Source organism: Canis aureus, chromosome 10 (genome assembly GCF_053574225.1).
Source record: "Canis aureus isolate CA01 chromosome 10, VMU_Caureus_v.1.0, whole genome shotgun sequence".
NCBI lineage: Eukaryota > Metazoa > Chordata > Mammalia > Carnivora > Canidae > Canis > Canis aureus.
The window spans coordinates 10,457,058-10,482,915 of record NC_135620.1 but is presented as its reverse complement, the minus strand read 5'-3'; the positions used below and the strand labels follow the sequence as shown (position 1 = coordinate 10,482,915).

The 25,858-nt window shown below is 37.4% G+C and overlaps 1 protein-coding gene across 14 annotated transcripts in view; it reads right to left on the bottom strand.

Annotated features, from left to right (window-relative positions):
- Nucleotides 1-25,858, bottom strand: part of LOC144321967 (uncharacterized) — a 381,290-nt gene that overhangs the window by 80,426 nt on the left and 275,006 nt on the right. For 5 of the 14 annotated variants that reach the window (XM_077911343.1, XM_077911338.1, XM_077911333.1 and 2 more), the window contains one exon: nucleotides 24,725-25,334. The exons of the other annotated variants lie outside the window; for them this stretch is intronic. In XM_077911343.1, the coding sequence (XP_077767469.1) occupies nucleotides 25,247-25,334 (88 nt within the window). In that variant the 3' untranslated portion in view covers nucleotides 24,725-25,246. Of the gene's footprint in view, nucleotides 1-24,724; nucleotides 25,335-25,858 lie in introns of those variants that run through there. 14 annotated transcript variants of the gene reach the window in all.

The window sequence follows — 25,858 nt, the reverse complement described above, 5'->3', positions numbered from 1 at the left end:
ACCAGTATTTATTACCTTTGCCTTTTTGGTAGTAGTCACCTTTTCTGGTATAAGGTGATACCTCACTGTGGTTTTGATTTGCATTTCCCAAATGATTTTTGATGTTGAACAGCTTTTTAAATATCCATTTGGCTTTTCTATGGCTTTGCAGAAATGTCTATTCACATCTTCTGCCCATTTTTTAAAATAATTTATATTTATTGGTGTTCAATTTGTCAACATACAGAATAACACCCAGTGCTCATCCCGTCAAGTGCCCACCTCAGTGCCCACCAGCCAGTCACCCCCACCCCTCACTCACCTCCCCTTCCACCACCCGTAGTTTGTTTCCCAGAGTTAGTAGTCTTTCATGTTCTCTCTTTCTGATATTTCCCACTTATTTTTTCTCCTTTCCCCTTTATTCCCTTTCATTATTTTTTATATTCCCCAAATGAATGAGACCATATAATGTTTGTCCTTCTCCAATTGACTTCTTTCACTCAGCATAATACCCTCCAGTTCCATCCATGTCAAAGCAAATGGTAGGTATTTGTCATTTCTAATGGCTGAGTAATATTCCATTGTATACATAAACTACATCTTATTTATCCATTCATCTGTTGATGGACACCGAGGCTCCTTCCACAGTTTGGCTATTGTGGACATTGCTGCTGGAAACATCGGCGTGCAGGTGTCCCGGCGTTTCATTGCATCTGTATCTTTGGGGTAAATCCCCAGCAGTGCAATTGCTGGGTCGTAGGGCAGATCTATTTTTAACTCTTTGAGGAACCTCCACACAGTTTTCCAGAGTGGCTGCACCAGTTCACATTCCCACCAACAGTGTAAGAGGGTTCCCTTTTCTCCACATCTTCTCCAACATTTGTGGTTTCCTGCCTTGTTAATTTTCACCATTCTCACTGGTGTGAGGTGGTATCTCATTGTGGTTTTGATTTGTATTTCCCTGATGGCAAGTGATGTGGAGCATTTTCTCATGTGCATGTCGGCCATGTCTATGTCTTCCTCTGTGAGATTTCTGTTCACGTCTTTTGCCCATTTCATGACTGGATTGTTTGTTTCTTTGCTGTTGAGTTTAATAAGTTCTTTATAGATCTTGGATACTAGCCCTTTATCTGATACGTCATTTGCTAATATATTCTCCCATTCTGTAGGTTGTCTTTTAGTTTTGCTGACTGTATCCTTTGCTGTGCAAAAGCTTCTTATCTTGATGAAGTCCCGATACAGGGAAGTCCACTCTCACCACTGCTATTCAACATAGTACTAGAAGTCCTAGCCTCAGCAATCAGGCAACAAAAGAAATAAAAGGTATTCAAATTGGCAAAGTAGTCAAACTCTCCCTCTTCGCTGATGACATGATACTCTACATAGAAAATCCAAAAGACTCCACCCCAAGATTGCTAGAACTCATACAGCAATTTGGCAGTGTGGCAGGATACAAAATCAATGCCCAGAAGTCAGTGGCATTTCTATACATAACAATGAGACTGAAGAAAGAGAAATTAAGGAGTCAATCCCATTTACAATTGCACCCAAAAGCAGAAGATACCTAGGAATAAACCTAACCAACGATGTAAAGGATCTATACCCTAAAAACTATAGAACACTTCTGAAAGAATTTGAAGAAGACACAAAGAGATGGAAAAATATTCCATGCTCATGGATTGGCAGAATTAATATTGTGAAAATGTCAATGTTACCCAGGGCAATTTACATGTTTAATGCAACCCCTATCAAAATACCATGGACTTTCTTCAGAGAGTTGGAACAAATTATTTTAAAATTTGTGTGGAATCCGAAAAGACCCCGAATAGCCAGGGGAATTTTAAAAAAGAAAACCATAGCTGGGGGCATCACAATGCCAGATTTCAGGTTGTACTACAAAGCTGTGGTCATCAAGACAGTATGGTACTGGCACAAAAGCAGACACATAGATGAATGGAACAGAATAGAGAACCCAGAAGTGGACTCTCAACTTTATGGTCAACTAATATTCGACAAAGGAGGAGAGACTATCCACTGGAAAAAAGACAGTCTCTTCAATAAATGGTGCTGGGAGAATTGGACATCCACATGCAGAAGAATGAAACTAGACCACTCTCTTGCACCATACACAAAGATAAACTCAAAATGGATGAAAGATCTAAATGTGAGACAAGATTCCATCAAAATCCTAGAGGAGAACACAGGCAACACCCTTTTTGAACTCGGCCACAGTAACTTCTTGCAAGATACATCTGCCCATTTTTAAATAGGGTTATTTGGTTTCTGCTTTTGAGTTGTAAGAATTCCTTAAAGAGCTTTGGAAAGTTACCTCTTTTCAGGTGGTTTCCAAATACTTTCTCCCCTTCTGTAGGTTGTCTTTTCACTCTGTTGATTATATCAGTTTGCATAAATATGCTTTGATATAAACCCCCTTGCCTATTTTTATTTTCATTACCTATGCTTTCGATGTCTTATCCGAAAACACAAATGTTGCCCAGGTCAGTACCAAGGAGATCTTTCCTTATGTTTTTATTTAGTTCATAATTTTGCATCTTACATGTAGGTCTTCAATCCACATGGAGTTGATGTTTGTGTATGTTATACAATAAAGTCGGATTTCATTCTTTCTTACATAGATGCACTACTCTCAGCCTATAGAATAAAAGGATTTATCAAGGCAGGTAAAATAATATGAGCAAAGGCTCTGGGACATGCACAACATTTGCTGTTAAATTACATATTTAACTTCCCAGTCCTGATACACAGTTAAGTTAGAGTATTTGTATTTCTGGTCTTACAAAACTGAATATGATATATTCATTCAGGTTTGCTAATCTCTTTGCTGGTATCTGTGTTTCTCCTATAAACTCATATCAAGTCTTTTTTTTTTTTTAAGCTCTTTTTCATTCCTCCAGTTCCTTCTGAAATACTACATTCTTTAGAAATTCCTTCCATAAATAGTCAATAATCCAGCTCTTTAAACATCCTGTAATATATTGATTTTTTTGCCTCTGTGTTTGGTCTTCACAACTAGATTGCAACACCTTGTATTGGCAGGTCCATAAATTATATGTCTTTATGTTCTACTAGGTCCTTCATAGAGTAAACACTATAATAATATTAATCCTAATAAGTAGCTTTTATTACATTCGTAGTACATGCCAGAGAATAGTGAAAAATTTTTGGTTGATTGTTACAAATGAGTAATATAAAAAGGCACTTACTTTCTGAATTGGACAATAAAAATGTAACACTTGGATACCTTCCAGGAATTGCCAGTTAGAAGTCTACAAATACAGCATGTGTTTTTATGTAGCCTAATGGAAAGATTGCACTTAATGGAAAAGAGTAGCATTCCCACCCCTGTGCTGCTGTTCTGGGTGAGTTAGTTGGCTTTCATAGGTCTGCAGCCTCTACCGATTCATATTTACCTGCTATACATTATCTTCCCAGACCCTGGATAAAGAAAGTTAATCTCCATACATAAGAGGGAATTTCTTATTTAATTAAAATTGCCTGGTTAGTGTCCTTTGGTTGGAATTTCACCACATACTGTTTTCTTTCATGCTTAGGCCCCTTTGGTTTATTCCAGTAAATGAAGAGACTCTTCTGTCTTCTGGTACAGCTCTGCCAGCAACATTGACTAGTGAGAAATCTGTACACACCTTCTGCTCACAAGATAACATGATTCTTAGATCTGTACGTATGTGTAAGGAATGTATCTTTTCTTAGCTGACAGCAACGCTCATGTACCCAGAGATAAATGTGAACCATACATATATACCACAGGAAGGTAATCAGAGGTTGAACTTACGCTAATACTACGTAAGTCTGAGGTCAGGCATACTGGAGCCAAGGCAGTGTGGATACGGGACAGATGTAAAGAATGTGTAGAAGCTGCTTGACTCTGTTTGGTGGGTCTCATCTCAATAACATCATCTTACGTCAGTTAGATCAACAGAATAAGAAGAAGCAATTAGAAATTTTCTACATTAGTTAAACTGTGTTTGAGTGTTCATAAAAGATGTGTTTCCCTAGAATGCAATGCTGGGTTTTGAGAATGTGAAACAAAACTGCCCTTTTCCCTTACTGAAATGATGTTGAAACCCAGCTAATTTTGAGTGCTCAAACCAATTCCAGAAGCAGGATGTCAAAAACTAAGACAATGACAGAAAATATCATATAGGAAACATTACCCTTGTTTTGACATCTGCTAATATAGACAGATAAAAAATATAATACAAATTTGGGGGGGGTGTTTTGTTTTGCTGGCAGGCGGAAGACATTTCTTTATTAAAACATAATATTGAAATATTTTGGGAAAATCATTTAATCTTTCTTTATAAACAGCTCTTTTATAGCAACTTGTATTGATATCTTAAAATAATGTGAAAAGTGTTTGGTATTTAGTATCACAGTAAGGTTACTAGAAGAGAAGGCAATTTACTCCAGCTATGAATTACTCAGTGACAGACTATTCCAAAACACAGTGCCTTAAAGTAACCACCCTTCTATTATGTTTGACACTTTGGAGGGTCAGGAATTGAGACAGGGCTCAGCCAGTTGGTGGTTCTGTTCCACGTGGCATCAGAGGTTCTGAAATCAACATGACATGGAAGTACCTTGCTTTCTAAAAGTCATAAGATTTGCATAAAATGGATTAAGTTACAAATAAATTATTAACTTGGCACACATTTTACATCACACACAACTATAGGTACCGGAAAAAAAGATTAATCAAACAAAATTTGTGTACTCAAAAAGTTCACAGTATACTCGATCATTGGACAGTGTGGGGGTTAGGGACACCGCCCTCCAGGCAGTCAGAAGTTCATAACTTGTCACTCCTCAGAAACTTAATAATAGTCTACTGTCCACCAGAAGCCTTACTGATAACATAAATAGTTGACAAAAATATTTTGTATGTTACATGTATTATACAGTATATTCTTAAGATAAGAACATTTTATGGCAGAGAAAATAAATTTCCAGTACTGTACTGTACCGAAAACAATTTCTGTACACATGGACATGAGTAATTCAAATCTGCGTCCTTAGAGTCATCTTTATAATGAATGAGACATATATATATAAGCTATTAATAATACCACATAGTGACAAGTATTGTCTTACTCTTAGACCTTACTTGCGTATTGAATTAAACCATGGGAAAAAATAAAATATTAATTTGAACATCAAACATGAAAGATTGCAATTTTCATTGATGGATCATTTTGTATATATATTTTAGTTTGAAAAATAATGTGGCAGATGTTACTTGGTCTGAATTTTAAGATTTGTAGGATTGAACGGTTAACCTGCTTAAATTTTTGTTAATAGCAAAGTCTGATGTTGACTTTTCTTAATATTTTGCTATCACCAGTAATTATGAGAGAAATTTAGTGTGCTTAACTCTTCAATAATTATTTACAAAGTTATACTGTGATTTTTTTTTATTTTAAAACTATTTACTACCGTATGTAGTGAAGTTATAATATTAGATAAATGTAACAAAGACACTCTTTTCAGAACATTGCCAGGTCCTAAGACATGTTATTGGGCTATAACCATTACTAATTAAACTTCTGAATCATATGTAGCATTAAATATTTCAATATTGCTGTGTCTTTACCTAGCGACACTGGGACATTATATTCAAAAATAATTGGGTACTTACTGTCCCAAAGTACTTCAGAAATAACATTATAATTAAAATAATCACCATGGCAACTTTGATAAGTAATGCTTAGGACCAGGTTTCCCAGCAACTACTGTTTTCAGATGCTTATAATTTTTAAACACCTAATTTTCTCAGGATTGGAAAGCTCTCTGTGATATTATATGGCCTAACTTGCCTAGTCTGCAAGATAAAAACATCCTTGGGAAATACAGCCATTTTGACTCTACTATAATTGTTGACTGATTATTACGGACACTGTATAAAATTGTGGCCCATGTTACTTTTAGGCCACAGGGGAATATCTTTCCTAGGCGTCCCCATTGTGATGAGTACAAATTAGGGACCTGAATGTCATCTTCAAACATAAACACTCTGAGCTCCTGCTTCCTGAAGTGTTAATCTTGTTACATTTTTTGCTTAATCCTTCTCACATGAAATTTCCCCTCATCCTCTGTGGTATGAATCATTGCCCAGTTCTCTTGCCACTTCCACTAGTCAGTGTAGAAATATCAGCACATCCTCTGTCTCTGCATCTTCTCACTCTGTATCCATGGCCTGTTGGATGCTTGGATTGGAAGCCTATTCTTCCAGTTAAGCAGTCCTTACATGGTCCTTTCATGGCCCTTTTAGGCAGGGGAAAAAAGTCTTAAAGACCTCATCCTTTTTTTTTTTTTTCCAAAAAATTTATTTATTTATTCATGAGAAACACAGAAAGAGAGGCAGAGACACAGGCAGAGGGAGGAGAGCAGCCTCCATGCAAGGAGTCAGATGTGGGACTCGATCCCGGAAATCCGAGATCAGGACCTGAGCCAAAGGCAGATGCTCAGCTGCTGAGCCACCCAGGTGTCCCAGACCTCATCCTTTTATACAATAAAGATTAAAAGAAGAACTTTGAATGTCGTTTCTTATTTATTTTATTTTAGTCAATGCCAAATTTAAATACATTTTAAGAGTTGACAGTTAAAATCCTCGTTCTAGCACTTTCATAACCTTAATCTCTGAGTTTGTTTCTCATTTGAGAAATCTAGGCTAATAAAAGTCTTTACTTACTTGAGTTTTCATAAGGGTTGACCTGATATAAACCAGTGGTGCCTGATACAGAGAAACACAATATGTGTTCATTATTAGTAGTAGTAATGTACTAAAGATTAGTAAAAGGCTTGTATATATTCTTTTACTCTTATGAGTGAAAGGGAACCTTTAAAGGTACATGACATTGATCTATAAGAATGAAAGAAAATATTTTATTTTTCATAAAATGATACCTAGCAAAGAATCCTGATGGCCCATTAGGTTGTGTACCAGTTCTTGAAATTAACTACTCTGAAAAAAAAAAAAAAAAAAAAAAAGAAATTAACTACTCTGGCTTTGCCACTTGTGATTTATAAACTTGAGATACTGCAAGTAGAGTTTTGGTGGTAACTCCAGAGATTGGCTGATGAATTGGGGAAGGTGGAATCCCACAGAGGGTTAATCAGGCACAACCAGATAATCAGAGACCGAATAGAGCAAACACTGCAGGTCTGTAGGAACATAGTAACTACTGAGATTCTTGAATGTTCTCTGGGCCCGGAATGAATCATCTTCTCTGGTTCCCCCAGGAAGTCAAGACTGCAAAATCAGAAGAAACATATCTTCCTCCTCTGTGACAGATTCAGTACAAGTGGTTTGTCTTAAAAATGTTTCTACTCTTCCAGTTTTCCCCTTGCATTGCCACCACAGTACTGGAGTGGCTAAAACTGTTATAAGTTTAGAAGATTATACTCATATTTGGGGCCAGCATCTATCTCTTTTGTCTAAGACTTTATCAGTAAACCCAGCCATTGTGACCCACACTCCAAATTTCTAATAGAGGATTCTCTCTCCTCTGAGAATTGGAGTTCTTTCCTCAGTGAGACTTCAGATGTGTCCTGATTATATCCTTGAAAAATCAGCAGTACTCCCTGAATCAGTCTTTTATTTCTTGGGGAACAGTTAAGCCCCATTTCTACATCTTAATCATAATAATAGTAAAGTGCATTCTATCCTTTTAACTTGCTCTAGTTCAAACATTTGATAGTCTCTTATATCTAGGGTTTATCAGTTTGGTACCATTTAAAAGAAAGAATTAAACAATATTCAACAATGGAGATGATAAAAACTTTTTTCTGTTCATAAAATACTGTACAGTAATAAAAATAATCAAGTTTACATTTATTAACATGAAGATGCTACCATGATAGATCAGTTGAAGAGAGTGGTGGCACTGAAAGGCAGAAACAGATAACCCCCATTTATTGCAACTTCACTGAATTTTCTGTGTCTGTATTTAAATATGAAGAGTATGCCAGAAACAAAAATAACATTTATTAAGCATCCATAAGCCAGGCAATGGAGGAAGCATTTTATACTATTTATCTTAATCAGTCTTGACTCTAACCTTATGAAGTTAAATGTGGCAAAAACAAACCTAAAATTTAACAAGAAAGGCTAACTGACATGTGCAAGTACACCAAGCTATTGGGTGATACAATGAGGACTTGAGAGGCAGTCAGAAGGCACCTGGGTGGCTCAGCTGGTTAAGTGTCTGCCTTCAGCTCAGGTCATGGTCTTGGGGACCTGGGATCGAGCCCCACATCAGTTTCCCTCATCAGCGGGGAATTTGCTTCTCCATCTGCCCCTCCCTCTGCTTATTCTAAATAAATAAATAAATAAATAAATAAATAAATAAATAAATAAATAAATAAATAAATAAATTTAAAAATTAAGGAAAGCATGTAAAATAAAAGAGATCTCAGGGCATATTCCTCCAAACTCTAGTGGAGACAGAAATATTCAGGGGCTATCACTGAAGGATGGGGTTCAGCCTAATGCGGGGCTAGGACCCTAGGACCCTAGGATCATGCCCTGAGCCAAAGGCAGATGCTCAACCACTGAGCCACCCAGGCACTCCCATGCATACATTCTCTGACTGGAAGGTATTTATTGTGCATCCATTAATGTCAGGTGGTGTTCTAGGCAGTGGGGATAAAGAAATTCATAAAACAGGTTAGATGTTTTTTCTTGTGAAGCTTCTATTCTTGTGGGAGATAATGGGCAATAACAGATAGCCATGGAAATGAAGTCCATCTTTCTTGATAATTTAGATAAACAAAGCAAACTGCTCTGGCAAAGCTTAAGTAAGGTATAGTGATTGAATGGCTGAGGAAGGCTTTTCTGGGGATGTAATGTTACACAATGAAGTAAATGTTTAGAAAGAGCCAGACCGGGGAAGGCCTGGTAGATGAGCACTTTAGAGAAAAGACAGGGCAAAAGATGAAATCCCTAAGTACAAATGGACTTGGCAATTTTAAGGGGCAGACTTAATCTCTAGCCTTCCGTTATTTAGTGCACGGGCTGTGATGAGACATGACAGGTTTAAAGAAAGGCCTTAAACATGATCATGAATACCTCTTTATGAGAAGTCTGAGGTTAAAACAAATACAGTGCAATTATCTGCTTCTTTAACAAAATTAAGTAGCTCTTTCCATAATCAAAGGAGAAAGAATTTCAACATGCAGAGCACTCCACATTAACATAAAAAACAAAATTCTGGCAATGCATCAAGAATGCGATAAAAATTAAACCAAAGGGAAGCGTGTAAAAACTATCCTCATTATTGTTGTGCATTAATTCTTTTGTTCAATTATATTGGCAAAGGAGAATTTAAAAACCAAGCAGATTAATGATTCTAAAAGTTTAAGCTCCTTTATCTTCAAACTACAGAATGATGTGTGCTCTGCCTCCATCTGGTCTTACTTTCTATTTATTTGTCATCGTGTATTCAGTATTCAGTTATTTCAGCAAGGAGCAATTCCTTAGCAAAAATTCACTGTTTTCCACCATAATAAATGAGCACACTGCAGCTCAGTACAGCCTTTTATGCGTGCTTTTTACACAGGTGGATTTATAAGGGAAGTGTCACCTGCTTCTCATGTGGCTCTTCCCAGTAGGGTCTAGTTGATCTTGCAGAAAGGTAGTATGTTTTCTAACGTATAACTTAAGAACTTCCTCATTGACAAAACTTGATGCAAATCAATTCTGCCCATCAGTGACAAGATATATGAATTCCATCTTGGTTAGTTTAGCCTCAAGCACTGAATTTTCTTGTTCTTATTCTGTGGAGTATATGTTGCAAAAAAAAAAAAGGGGGGGGGAGAAAGAATGTGTCTGCATGATGAAAACTCATCTATCATTTTAAAAACATTCCCTTAGGGATACCCAATTGACTCAGTTGGTTAAGCATCTGCCTTCAGCTCAGGTCATGATCCCAGGGTCCTGGGATGAAGCCTTCATTCTAGCTCCCTGCTCGGTGGGGAGTCTGCTTCCCCCTCCCTCTCTGCCTCTCCCCCTGCTCTTCTGCTCTTAATAAATAAATTCAATCAATCAATCAATCAATCATAAAGCAGTGCTACCTATAGTCATCATGTACATTACATCGCCAAAACTTTCTTTAATCTTACAGCTGCAAGTTGGAACCTTCTATCTTCTTCCAATTCCTCCTTTTCACATCCCGCCCCCTGCACCCCTGTAACAACAGATCTCTCATATCTTCTGCTATGAGTTTGGTGTTTTGTTTTGTTTTAGTTTAGTTTTAGATTCCACATATAAGTGAGATCAAACAGGTAATGAACATCTTTCTCTGAGTTATTTCACTGAGCATAATGCTTTCAAGATCTGCCATGTTGCTATAAATGGAAAGAATTACTTTTTTATAGTTGAATGATAGTCCATCCTACATACTCACGACAGCTTCTTCCTTTTCCCTTCATTAATGGACACTTAGGTTGTTTTCATGTTTCAGCTCTTGTAAAACAATGCTGCTGTGAACATGGAGGTGCAGGTATCTTTTTGAGTTAGTGTTTGGTTTCATTGCTTCCCAGAAACAGAATTGCTGAATCACGTGGTAGTTCTGTTTTTAATTTTGAGCAACACCTTTACTGTTTTCCACAGTGGTTGTACCCATTTTCATTTCCACCAACAGTCCACACACATATCCATTCTTCACATCCGTACCAGCATTTTTATTGCTTATTTTTTGATGATGTCCATTCTAAGAAATTTGAAGTGATATCTCATGGTGGTTTTAATGTGAATTTCCCTGATGACCATTCTTCTTGTACTTCTTGGCCATTCATATATCTTCTTTTGAAATATGTCAATTCATGTCTTTTTCCCAATTCTTAATTGGAGGTGGGGTTTATTTTTTGTTTTTTAATTGTTCAAATTCATAGTATATTTTGAATAGAAAACCCTTATTAGGAGCAGAATTTAAAGTATTTATTGATAGGTAAGGACTTACTATGGCTATTAATTGTTTTCTGGTTACTGTATAGATCCATTGTTGTTTCTTATCTTGCTTTCTTTTTTTTTTTTTTTTTTATCTTGCTTTCTTTGATTGTACTTTGATGTCTTTTGGTTTCAGTATGCTTTGACTTCTTTCTCATGTTCCTTTGTATAATTGCTACAAGATTTCCCCCTGTTGTTAGCATGAGGATTACCTAACATATCTCAAAAGCATAACATTCTATTTTAAGCTGTAGCAACTTAATTTCAATTGAATTCCCAAGTTTTACACTTTTATTACTTCTCTCCCTCATATTTTAGGTTATTGTTGTAACAGTTAACAATTTTTGTATTGTGTGGCTAATTACAGATTACTGTGGTTATTTTTACTAGTCCATTTTTTTTTTAATTTTCAAACTAGAGTTTAGGTTTATTGTGCACCATCATTATCATACTATAGAATCTATAATGATATATTTGCCATTACCAGTGCTTTTTATGCTACCTTTTATGTTTTTGTTAACAAGTGTCCTGCAACTCAACCATCTTGTAAGGTGGGTAGTGAATGAATTCCTTTAGCTTTTTTCATTTGAAGTCTTTATTCCTCTGCTTCATTTCTCAAGGAACGCCTTACTAGGAAACAAAATTCGGGGTTGCTTTTTTTTTCCTTTCAATATTTTGAATACATCATCCCATTCTCTTCTGGCTTAAAAAAATTTCTGTTGAGAAATCTGCCAGTAAAGGCCCCCTCGTACATAACTTCTCTCTTGCTACTTTTAAAATTCATTTTTTTGTGTGTGTGTTTTGAATTTTATCAATTGAATTATGATGTGCCTTAGTGATCTCTGTTCAGGTTCTACCTATTTGGAATTTGTTGGGCCTCAAAGATCTGGATGCCCATTTCTTTTCCTAGGTTTGGGACATTTTCAGCCATTATTGCTTTATTTTTTTTTATTTTTATTTTTTTTCATTATTGCTTTAAATATGCATTCTGGCCTTTCTCCTTCTCTTCTTCTGGAATTCCCATAAGGCAAATAGAGGCATACCTCATATTGCATTTGACTTTCTTGTGATTCACAGGTAATATATTTCTTTAAAATTGAAGGAGTGGAGCAACTCTGCATCCAGCAAGTCTATTGGTACCTTTTTTTTTCTTTTTCCAACAGCATTTGTTCCCTTGATGTCTCTGTGTCACTTTTTTTTGGTAATTCTCACAATATTTCACCTTTTTTCATTATCACTATATTGGTTATGGTGGTCAGTGATGAGTTATTTTTTTATATTATTATTCTAAATATTTTAAGGTGCCATAGGCTATGCCCATATATAATGGTGAACACAATCAACAAATGTATGTGTTCTAACTAGAACAAGCACTGTCTATCTCCTCCACCCAGTGTCTCTTCCTCTCCTTGGCCTTCCTAGTCTGTGAAAGAGAAAAATTTTGAAATAAGGGCAATTAATAATCCTACATTGGTTTCTAAGTGTTCAAGTGAAAGTAAGAGTCCCATATCAATCCTTTAAATCAAGTTAGAAATGATTAAGCTTAGTGAGGAAGACATGTTGAGAGCTGACACAAGCCCAAAGCTAGACCTTCCAAGCCAAAGAGCGAATTTATGAATGCAGGGGAAAATTTCTTGAAAGACATTACAAGTTCTACTCTAGGGAATACATAAATGATATGAACGTTAAATGGCCTTGTTACTGATACAGAAAAAGTTTTAGTGGTCTGGATAGAAGATCAAAGCAGCCACAAATTCCATTAAGCCAAAGCCTAATCCAGAGCAAGGTCCTAACTTTTTTCAATTCTGTGAAGGCTGAAAGAGTTGACTAGTTGTAGAAGAAATGTTAGAAGCTAGCAGATTCATTTATAAGGTTTAAAGAAAGAAACTATTTCCATAACATTAAAGTGCAACATGAAGCTGCAAGTGCCAGTATAGAAGCTGCAGCAAATTTTCCAGAAAATCTAGCAAAGATATTCATGATGGTGACTACACTAAACAACAGATTTCCAATGTAGACAAAGTAGCCTTTATTGGAAGATGCCATCTAGGACTTTCCTAGCTAAAGAAAAGTGAATGCCTGACCTCAAAATTTAAGAAGACAGACGGACTCTCTTGTTAGGGTCTTACACATTAGTAACTTCAGGTTAAAGTCAATGCTTATGTGCCATTTTAAAAAATCCTAGGACCTTTAAAAATCATGCTAAGTATAGTCTACTTGTGCTCCTTAAGTGGAACAACAAAGTTTGGATTACAGATCTTCTGTTTATAATATGGTTTACTGAATATTTTATGACCCACTGCTCAGAAAAAGCTATTCCTTTCAAAATATTACTGCTCATTGACAAAACACCTGGTCATCCAAGAGCTCTGATGGAGACGTACAACAATTTAATGTTGTGTTCACTCCTGCTAATCCAGTATCTAAGCTGCAGCCCATAGATCAAGGAGTAATTTCAACTTTCAAGTTTTATTTTTAAGAAACACATTTTGTAAGGATATAACTGCCATAGAGAATTATTCCTCTGATGGATCTGAGCAAAGTTAATTGAAAACCTCCTGGAAAGAAAAAAAAAAAAAAAGAAAAGAAAAGAAAAGAAAACCTCCTGTAAAGAATTCACAATTGTAGATGCCATTCAGAACATTTGTGCCATTCAGAACATTGGAAGAGGTGAAAATATCTGTATTAACAGAAGCTTGGAAAAAGTTGATTCCAACTCTCACGGATGACTTTGAGAGGCTCAGGACTTCTATGGAGGAAGTAACTTCAGGTGTCGTGTTAATAGCAAGAGAGCTAGAATTACACATGGAGCCTCCCAGTGTAATGGAATGGTTGCAGTCTCATGAGAAAGTTAAATGGATAAAGAGTTGCTTCTTATGGATGAGCAAATACCATGGTTTCTTTAGAGGGAGTCTACTCCTGGTGAAGATGCTGAGAAGACTGTTGAAATGACAGCAGAGGATCTCAAATATGACACAAAAATAGTTGATAAAGCTAAAGCGGGATTTCAGAGAATTGATTCCAATTTTGAAACACACTATACTGTGGTAAATGTTATCAAATAACATCATGTGCTACAGAGAAATTGTTTGTAAAAAAAAAAAAAAAAGACTATCAGTGTGGCAAAATTCATTGTTGTCTCATTTTTAAAAATTGCCACAGCCACTCCAGCTGTCAGCAACCACCACCCTGGAGAGTCAGCAGCCATCAACACTGAAGCAAGACCCTCCATAAAGCAAAAAGATGAGAACCCAGTAAAAACTCAGATGATAGCATTTTTTAACAATTAAGTATTTTTCATGAAGATATGTACATTGTCTTTTAGACATACTGCTACCTAATAGACTAACCTATACTATCAATACTAGGGAAACCTAAAAATTCATTTGATTCAGTTTATTGCCATATTTACTCTTTCATTATTGTCTGGAGCTGGACCCACATTTCTGAGGTAGGCCTGTGCATATTCAGATCAATATTAGAGAGAGAGAGAGACAGAGACAGAGAGAGAGGGGAGCAGGCAGGCAGCATTATAACATGTTTAAGGATAATTGCACATAACACCTATACTTCTCTGATTAGGCTATTCTGACATGTGTATGTGGGAAACAGGTCTACCATTTGTCCCATCATAACAACTCTCTTGTTTTCTCATCAGACACTAGTAGATGCTAGATTTCTGAAGGGGATTAATAATCCACAAAAATAAGGGGCTAAAAAAATGATAGGTACTGCCATGATGTTGCTTACTCGTTGGCTGTCTATGTAGATACGTAGGTTCATTTGGACAGTCCAAGTGAAGTTTGACAATGAGCTACTGGTGAAAGCTTGAAAAAGACAAAACGTTACTATATTGACTGAACATCCTTAATGGGGAATTGTGCCTGTCATCTGGTAAAAAGAATAACCACGGGTACCTTTTATTCACATAATAATGGATGCTTTCCAAAAGTGCTTCTTAGTAATTTTCTGTAAACATACACCCAACAGAGCTTCTCTCTGGTATGGTACCTTATCATGCACAAACAGCTTCCACTCATGCTTTTAGGTTTTAACTTAGGATATCTATGCAGAGATACACAGTTCCCAGAGAATAACGGGGTGGGTGGGCTGACCTAGGCCAGGCCCCTAGCTTAATGTTTGTACCCTTCCATCTCCCAGGCAGTGAGACTCTGGATGGTGGCTGATCTGATAGAAGCAGGTCCTATGTTCCAAGGGAGTTTGGCTCCAAATGTTTAGTTGTAATGCAGGCATTAGGAACACAATGAATTCTAATTACACAGCACTATACAAACTATATTGTAGAGCATTCTAATTCAACTGTCCCTGTCTGTACACTGTTATTTCAGTGGTAAATTACATTTCAAATTCTGGCTATGGAACAGGTTTTTCCTCCCACAGGGGAGCATTTAAGGACTCAGAATTTGTGAAATATCAAATCTGGGCGAAAATTTCAACTCATCCAGCCCAACATTGTTATTCTTCTGGTTTGCGATACCAAGACATAGAGAGGATGAAGAACTTGACTTGGCTGCAGGGGCAGAAAAGAACCCCAGTTGAACCTGATTCCACTGGGCCAACTGTGTGGCTTGGCCCTGGGCCAGTTGCCTGACAAGGAGTGTCTTTTTTTTTTTTTTTTTTTTTTTTAAGGGGCCAAGCTATGTGCCTGTGGGGATGAATCTGCCCAGAGTTGAGCTGTTTTCCTAATGCACATGAAGAAGCTGTACAGAAATATATATATGTGTGTGTGTATATATATATATATCTGCACTGGAGTGGTCCTGCTCCTTTGCTCATTGTTAGGTCTGTGATGTTCCTGCACCACTGATAGATATGTTTGTTATTACAGTGCTGTAGCATTCCAGGGAATGAATGCAATGAAATCTGTTCATTGTTCACTTTCAGATATTTGGGGTATTCCCAGTTTCAGGTTATTACAGATAATGCTGTGAACAATTTCACATTCATGTAATCATTTTAGCAGTATTTGCTGATTATAAAAATTATCCTGAGTTTTACATTTGCCAACACATGAAATTTGAAAATGACCCCATCTCTAGAGATTTTGATTCAACAGATGTGGGATGGGACCCACAAAGTACATGTGCGACAGTGTTTAGGTCCTACATGATTCTGCTCTCCAGAATCATGCCCTGGGTTTTCTCACTGAGTGAATGAGATATGTTTCCTGTTGAAAGTGGGGGTTCCTTTAGAGGGCATGTCTTTAAGTTGTAAACCAACTGTGAAAGCTAGTTTTAGTTTGATTGATTTCTGAACTAAAGAAAAATTGGTACTTATCATACGTGCATTTTAATATTTAACTTCTAAGAGTTCAAAGTGTATGTCATCGTCTACTGCTTTGGGAACTCTTGGCACATCTCGGTTTAAGTCTGTGTAGCCCAAGGCTGGATTGTTCATACTTAACAGGGTTGGAAAAGGGGAGGAGCAGGAAGGAAGAAGAGAAGACTGGCAGTTTTAGGACCCCTCCAGCTCACCTCTCACTATTAAATGTGAGACACAGGATAATCAACTCTTCTTGTTCAAGGACCCCTCCTCCATTCTCTGCAAGCCCCCTGAATGCATTCCGAGAGCTTGCACAAAGTGAATCTGGCAGGAAATCATGTTAGCCATTACCAAATGCTTTTTGGTAACTAATGTAATTTTCATAGTATCAATGGAAAAAGTTTGTATTTAGACCTTTTATGTACTCAAAACAGTAATAGCTTTTAAAAAAGGGTAGATGAATGTTTAAATAGAACTCAAATAATTTCTCCTTGTTTTCCTATTAGTAGTCCAGAAAATGAAGCAAAACTGCAAAGATTTTAGCTTGTGAATGGGAAAGGTAATGATGAACATGGCAATGAATCCTCCATTTTCAGGTACTGAATTCAGGTATTCAGGTACTGCTGGGTGTTGATAGACTGCTCCTTAAAATATTTTATATAAACTTAGCTCTCATACCAAAGTAGAGCAGTAAAACTTTAAACCACAAAGGAAATGAAAATGCTTTATAAAGTAATGCACATGAAGCTGTAATTTGTGGATGGGTGGTGGAGAAGGCACTGCTTGATGTCCCTTGCCCTGCACACTATGCTGAAAGCCAGAAATGGGCATTTAAACCTGCAAGCATGAGTATCAGGACTTGCAGAATGTCTGGTAGGGAAATAATACCCACAGTCCTATCTGCTTCATTTATTACTAACCAACCAATGGACCTATAAGTAGAAAAGTAGGCTGCATGTGAAAGTTGAAAGAAAAAATTGAAGAATGGACATTATAAAAAATGTCTTTCATATACTCTACAATGGAAACAGCCCACAAATGAGAAAAAATAACAGCATATAGATCCATGTAAAAGTCTTAGGCTCTAATGTTATAATGCTTTGATTTCCTTGACTACTCTTAAGAAAAATTAGCTGGCTACATCCTGCCATTTTCATATCAAAATATTAATATTTGAAAGATACATCTGAAAAAATGAAGTACCAGGTAGCTATAATACTCTTCTAAACATCTGTTTTCATTTTTAGAGTGGTAGTTCAGTTTATATTAACTATAGATGATGTTCCACATGGAAAATAAATCTAAATGAGCACTAAAACCTTATTCTTTTATCATGTCTTTTCTGTAAGAAGTTCATTTAATGTGAGCAGCCCCAGTGGCCCAGCAGTTTAGCGCCACCTTCCGCCCCGGGTGTGATCCTGGAGTCCCGGAATCGAGTCCTGCATGGGGCTCCCTGCATGGAGCCTGCTTCTCCCTCTGTGTCTCTGCCTCTCTCTCTCTCTGCCTCTCTCTCTCTCTCTCTCTCTGTGTCTCTCATGAATACATAAATAAAATCTTTAAAAAAAAGTTCAGTTAATGTATGTTCATATTATTCAGAGGATAAATGAACTATAATAAAGTGAAATATATTATATTCATGTCTTATTTTCTACTCCAATCTTTTAAGATGAATGGCTAATATTCTGAGATACTATTCTAACAAAGCACCTTTAAAACAGGAGGGGATTGAGAAGGCATCATTGTCTGATTTCAAAGGTTTACAACTTAGACCTGAGGCAACCACATCACTTTTGGTTACTTTGGAGACCCTCTTCTGCATATGGAACAGTTAACCATCCCCCACCGCTGTAGAGCATGAGGAGAACAGGAGGGAGATAAAAAGAGGGGGAAGTGTAATTTGGATATTGTGTTTGTAATGATACTGTGCTGGGAATGGTGTTGATATCATAGCTTGCTTTAGGTTAAAAAAATCCTTGGTCATCTTTCTCATGCCATTCAACATAAATTTAATAGTTCTAAAGGAAGGCCTTAAGTTCGTCAATTATGTGATATAACACAGTACAATAATTTATTAAATATATTGCAAATTAAAATGATGGTTTACATCTAGGATCAGAGAATACATTATATCCTATCTAAGCCACATTTTGTTTTCAATATCAATGAGGACAACTAAAAAGCCCTCTTCTGAGCTACTGAAGATAGAATTGATTCTCTGGGTAAGATAGTTTCCTACTAGACAGCATGAATACCAAAAATATTTTGTCATCTCTAGCTGAGTCTCAACTTAAAAGTATTCCTTATCTGAATTATCTAAAAGCTAGTGCAATACCTATATGACAAAGAAATGGAATTATTCCTACCATATATGTTTCTAATAAACTAGGTTGAGCTAAAAACTGGTCTTTGTGCCCTAGCAAGATGTCTTCTAGTAAAAGAAATTTTATTCTTTTCTTTTTTGAGACAGAGCATGCAAATGCATGAGCACGAGGAGAGGGAAAGAGAGAATCCCAAGTAGGCTCCATACTTGTTGAAGAGCTGGACTGTCCAGGCTCAATCTCATGATCCACAGACCCTGACCCAAGTCAAAGTCAAGAGGGAAGCCCAACCAACTGGGCCCCTCAGGTGCCCCAAGAAATTATTGTAATAAGAAAAAAAGTCAAGATTGATACCTTGAAAAAACTTCTATTACATCTTATTTTTCTTAAGACCCTTTTTGATATTACAGTGAAGTTTCTGTTGTTCAGTAGATGAACAAGACAATTACTTTTTTATTCTACCAGAGAATAATAACTGCTCAAACAAGAGAGCTTAGGAAGGGAGGGGCACCATACTCTCCATGTTCCCCATATCAACCATAAATAGCCCATTTCCCCCCAGAAATAGCCACTGTAAATACTGCTTTGTGTGTCTTTCTAGTCTCTTTTCTCTATGTACACATCTAACTTAACACAAAGAATCATCTATACAGTAATAAGCTTTCTCTTTTGTCAATATATGTTTTTCTCTATCAACAAGTACTCTTCTATAACATTTTTAATTATTAAAAGGGTTCTATCATATAAATGTCCTTATAAATAAGTAGGAAGGGATGCCTTAGATATTCCTACTTAAGATTTTCAAAAAGCCCATAATTCAAAGTATGTTAACAAAAGTTAAAAATACATTTCTACATCAGTTAAAACCCTTTGGAATCCAAGTACTGATGGAAGTTATATTCAAGCAGAAAAAGGAACCACTTCGTATTGAAATTCTAGTGAGTCATCTCAGAGGAGAACAGGACAGGACAGACTCTTGAACAAAAAATGATACAAGAATGTCTGGGTGATGTCTATGACTCTGGGTCCTGAAAGGAAGGTGCTATGTTCTGATACAATATCCCACATGTAGCTTGCAGAAAGCATGTCTAGGGTCACCTGTTACTAGCCTTAAAGATAATCAGATACTTTATTTAGTGGACTGTATTCTTACATTTATTATAAAAAGTCTCAAAGAAGACATCATTATGAACGGATTTTGCCTTATAAGAGGTAGCTCCAGAAGAAATATTGTTACAATCTTCAGTCCTTTTTTTAAGTTTTATTTATTTATTCATGAGACACACATACAGAGGAGCAGAGACATAGGCAGAGGGAGAAGCAGGCTCCTTGCAGGGAGCCTAATACAGGACTCCATCCCTGGACCTTGGGATCAAGACCTAAGCTGAAGGTAGACACTCAACTATTGAGCCACCCAGGTGTCTCACATTCTTCAATCTTAAGGAATGATAAATAAGATAACATTTTTTTTCTAACAAGAAAGGAATGAAATTATTTGGGGAATGTGTATTTTGAATTAGATGGGTGACAAAACAATCTTATCTTTTATGTTGAGTATTATGCAAAGTGTCCTCGAAAAGCCTGCAAGCAGTAAAATAAAAGAAGTGCTGAGCATCAGGAGGTAAAGTTACTAGACCATCTACTAAATCATCTAAATTAGGAATGAGATAGAGATGCTGAGGGCAGGGGGAGGATAGTAAATTACTTTAACTTCAAAAAAAGTCACCATACATTTTATTGATTTACCATTCACTTTGTTAAAACCTGATAATTACAGTTTTAACCTAAATTTCATAAATATCCTAACAACTTAAAGCTCTTGTGACTCCTCTCAAGTGTGTGTGTGTGTGCATGTGTGTGCATGTGTGTGTGTGTATATATATATATATATATAAAATTTAAATCATGACAGTATATTACCCATTTGATTTCACTCTGATATCAGATCTTATAAATTAAATTCATTGAATGTTTACACTTGACCCACTATGCACCAAGTATCCTGCTTGGTTCCAGACAGGGAAACTGCTTCATCTAATTGCACTTGAAGGCCTCTTGATAGTTAGCATTTTTTAGCAATAAAGCATTGTTTCATTAAGGTAGGTACATTGTATTTCTAGATATAATGCTATTACAGTCAATAGATGACAGTATAGGTAAACACAATTGTATGCACGGAGTAACTGTGGTCACTTCAGCAGCACGTACACTAAACCTGTCTGCACTGAGAAGGCAAAGGCTTTGACTTGCTTTATTGTGATATCTGCTTAATTGTGGTGGTCTGGAACCAAATCCGTAACACCTCAAAGTTATGTATGTACTCTTGTTTCTCTGCATTGTGTTCCTGCATTGTGTGCATAGGAACCTTAGTTTTTTTTTTCCAATTATTTTTTCCTACCCTGACTGAATAATTATAAATACCCTATTCTCCGGGTCACTGATTGTTTAAGGATAATCAAAACTGCTTTTGAAAATCTGTATAGAAATATTCAACTCAGTTATTTTTCAACTTCTGGATTTCTGGTTTTCTTTTTGGTGGTTTCTGAGGGTTTCTTTGTCAAATTTGTTTTGATCATAACTTGTTTTTCTAACTTTGTGTAGTGGTCTGTGTATTTTTCTAATTTACTAACCTTCCTTCAGAGGATAATTCTGAATTCTTTGCCTGACAGTTAATACATCTTCATTTCTTTAGGAACAGGTATTTGAGCTTTATTTCATTTCATGGTGTCATACTTAACCTGATTTTCTGTTTTCCTTGCGTTCTTACATTGGTATTTGTGCATTTGAGTAATGGGGCTTCTCTTACAGACTTGACAAACTTGCTTTGGCCACAATGGATCTTCAAGAATCCACTCATCTGAGTGTCTGGATATATATGTTGATAATGTCCTGGACAGATGGGTCTGCTCTTGTGCTGTTTTTGGGTGAGGCATCTGAGTGCTGATGTTGGGGATGGGAGGGTATACTAATGGCTAAGAACAGAATACTACTGTTAGCTTGTTTCCCTACCCAAATGATGCTTTGAATGGAGCTCTGGGCTTGTCTGAATTCTCAGGTCAGCCTTACTAGATGGTCAGGACTAAGTACTATATTGAATAATAGGTAGAGCTATGAATATGCTTCTGCTGTCCTGACAAGGCAGCAGGACCACACTTAGGGCTTGTACAGCTCATTGTTTTGGGCTCTGAATTAGTCCAGTGTATACTGAATTACCCAGGCTTTACCAATGGTAAAGCCATTGGTTTTGCACTACAGCTAGGGAAAGACTAGGCCTGCAGTCTCTACTCAAGTGCCACTGTAAGGAGGGCTGGTTGATGGGCTATACAGCTTCCTGTGCATCCAGTTGTGTAGGCTGAAGGCTGTATTCATTGTTGGGTAGGGCTACAAATTAGTTTCTCTGTCTGGGTGCAGTAGGAACATCTGTAAAGTCACTATAGCTATTTGTTTGGTGTCTTAGTCTGCCTTGCACCCCAAGCACTCTAGCTAAATTGGGCTTTGCTCTGCAGACTATAGGATCTGCCTGTCAGATACTTATCTCAAGAACTGCTGGCTTACATACTCACTTTCCTGATGTCCTTGCTAACCTTACTGGTCAGATGGAGATAGGAGATACTCTCCAGAGAGCATAAAGCTATGTATCAGTTCTCTTGCCCGGATGGGATGGGAAGGGGCTGCCCCAGGTATCTCTCAACTTTTGCCAAACAAGCTGTCCCATCAAGAGGGGCCAGAAACTCCCTCGGCCTTGGCTCTGAATTAATCACACTGCCTGGGCATACCAGGGGAGCCCTCCAAGCCCTGTACTGGCTTTGTTCTAGGGGCACTCAGCTCTGCTTTCCTACCTCTCAGCTCATGCATTGCTGGTTGCACAGCTTCTCAGGTGTTCCTGTGAACCCTTCAGGTCAGATGGGTACCAGAAGTCTAGCAGGCTGGGCTAGGTTTCAATCTGGTTGTCTAGGTGGGATGGAGGGGCCACTGTTAAGCAACTCCCATTTTTTCCCCCGGGTAGGCTTTCCCATTAAGAGAGATTGGGAGCTGCTCTCAGTCTTGGGTATGAATTAATCCTCTGGTCTAAATAGCAGGGGGACCCTCCATGCCTAGTATTAGCTTTGTTTTAGGCACAGTTGGCACTACTGACCTGCCTCTCTGCTCAAGCACTACAGGAAATAGAGCATCCAGGTGCCATTGCCAGCCCCTCTGGCCAGATGTGGTTAGGAGGCACTCTTTCCAGAGTTTGGGAGCAGCTTCTGTGGGCTGGAGCAAACCAGGTTCAAAAACCAGCAAACCTTCTAATTTGCCCTCCACCCAGGTCCTTGTTCAGAGTACATCTGTGACTTGGTTCTGCAGATGAACAAAACCAGTGGTGAGGGTTTTTTCTTGGGCACTGCAGGTATGAACTTGGTATGTTCAGTTCTGAGGGTTAGGTGTTACAAGCCCCTGCCTCTTCTCCATAGCAGTAGCACTAGAGAAGTAGTTGAGCCCCACAGATGCCACTGCAATCCCCATGAGACCAGAGTAGGGTCATACACCACGTGACCTACAATACTGGAGCAAACTAGTTGTTACTGTGGGCTGGAGGAGAAACTGTCTCAAAACAGACCTCTCTGGGTGGTGCTCTACTTGCCTGAGGGGCAGAGTCATCACATAGCCACATCTCTTAACCTTCTAATGCAGCTGGCCTTGGTCTCTAAGCTACAAGGGAGTGCTTCAGCCTCACCTCCTGTATTCTCAAATTCTCTCAGTGATGTCTTGTTCTTAACAGAGACAATAGTTATCCTTGTGAATGGAAGTCAGGAATAACCTTGGTTGTCGTATTGGTGATGCTATTTAATCTGGATCATATTAACCAATCTTTCTTTGATAAGCTCAAAATTGGTGAGAATACTCAAAATTCTAGAAGATACTGAATGATTAAAATGAGGAGGATTAGAGATTTAATGAAAATGGCACACGTTTCTAAGATACGAGTTTGCACGGATACTATTAATCTGTAGTGTCCTTTTGCTAATTCTACATAGATGTTACCATAATGATCACTTGTACGGTACACTTAAACTTACAAACAAGACCATATAGAATCTATACAATATATAGGAATAGAAGCCTAGCATTCCCTATTTCATTGGGAATTAAATAGCATTTAATAAAGTTGGTGGCTTGGTTTAGATTAATTCTTCAAACGGCTAGATGTCTCATTCATTCAGTAAATATTTATTGAGAATCTACTATGTATCTGATACAAGGTGAGGTTTTATAAATACCAGTGACTAAGATAAAATTCCTTCTTAAATACCTTCAGTTTTAAGTGGAACATAGACAGGGAAACAGGCTATTAGAAAATGACATTATTGAAGGTAAAATTTGAGTAGATACTTGGTACAGGAAAAGGTTGTTTAATGCTTCTTGCCATCAAGTATTTTTTTTTAAGATTTTATTTATTTATTCATAGACACACACAGAGAGAGAGAGAGAGAGGCAGAGAGAGAAGCAGGCTCCACGCAAAGAGCCCGATGTGGGACTTGATCCAGGGTCTCCAGGATCACGCTGTGGGCTGCAGGCGGCGCTAAACCACTGTGCCATCAGGGCTGCCCCCATCAAGTATTATTTAAAATGAGTTTGAGGGGTGCCTGGGTAGGTCAGTCGGTTAAGTGTTTGACTCTTGATTTCCACTCAGGTCATGATCCCAGGGTCGTGAGATTAAGCCCTGTGTTGAGCTTCCTGCTCAGCTTGGAGTGTGCTTGTCCCTCTCCCTCTGTCCCTTCTTGCTCTCTTACACACACATAAATCAATAAAATCTTTTTAAAAAATGAGTTTGAAAGAAAAGTCAAATGTAGGAAAAGAAGCTCAGATGCCTGTAGTTTTTTGTGTAGCAAGACTAACAACAGAAGGTGGGAAGCAGTGTGTGGTATTAAAGAGGCAAGGCTGGGCTATGTTGAAAGAGCCATAATTAAGTTAGGAGTTACTCAGAAGGTAGTGGTGGACAAGTTGTCAAGTTACTAAGCACAATATCCCTTCTCTTTCAAGAGAAGATCAAGCTCTATCCAGCTTTTGACCCTTATGCTCATCAAAGTCCAAGGGATAATTCCTGGCTACTGATCAAGATCATGTTTATATCTCTAAATCTGTCACTCTTCTTCACATATGTAGTTCTACAGGCTTCCAAACTCCTGTGTCCTCCCACAGTTATTTACAATATTTTACAATAAAGAAACTTTAAGATTTATTTTATAGAGGGAGAGAGAGAATAGGGGAGGGGCAGAGGGAAAGGGAGAGAAACTCAAGCAGACACCCCGCTGAGCACAGAGCCTCATTGGGCTTGTTCCTACCACCCTGAGATCATGAACAGATTTGAAATCGAGAGTTAGACGCTTAACTGACTGAGCCGCTCAGCTGCCCCCAAACAAACTTCTATCACTTCAATAATTAACTGCATCCTGAATTTTGATGACACCTTTTCCATCTTAGCTCTTCAAATATGTCTTTTTTTTCCCTGTTACATGTCTTTTGTTATCAAGCAGAGAAATCTCATTCTTCTTTCTTTCTGTTTTAACTTCCTAACAGTTAACCTCTTAATTGATAAAAAAAAATAATAATAAAAATAAAAAATAACCCCAAGTATCAGGATCCTCTGAGATTCATACCTGTAGCCCATCTACCTTTTCCCTCTCTTGCTGTTGCTCTATCACATTGATCTTACTGGCAATTGTTTGTCTCTTCCATTACAACCCAGTATCTGGTTTGTTGTTCTTGGTCTTGGTATGGGCCAGAACCTGCAGGACAAGGTTACATAAAAGTTGTGATAGCTGATATTCCTATCTTATTTTTTACTGTCATGCAAAGAGTTTTTAAATTTGCTTTAATTATTGATAACTTTTGCCAGGATTAGGGGAGCAGCCTTCTCTTCATAGAGAGTTTGCTCATAAATAAGACTGAATTCTATCAAATATTTTCTTCACATGACTTATAAAGGGCATTATGATTTCTTTAATCCTAATATTTTTACTTGCATATTTCCTTTTACTGAATCTTATGTTTCTAAAATATAATATGAATCCCTCAGTGTGTCTATTAAAAAACTGTGTTCATTTTGAGTATGTGTTTATAAAATATGATAGTTGTGTGGATATTTATTGACACCTTAATTTTTTTCTATACATCAGTTGTTTTTCACACTCTTCCTTGTTTTAGCTTAAACCCATGCTTCATCACTCCAAAAACTCATGCTCTTAAGCTCTGTTGCTCTTACCTCTTTTTAACTCATTCAACTTCCCAAATTCGAACCTAAATAGGCTTT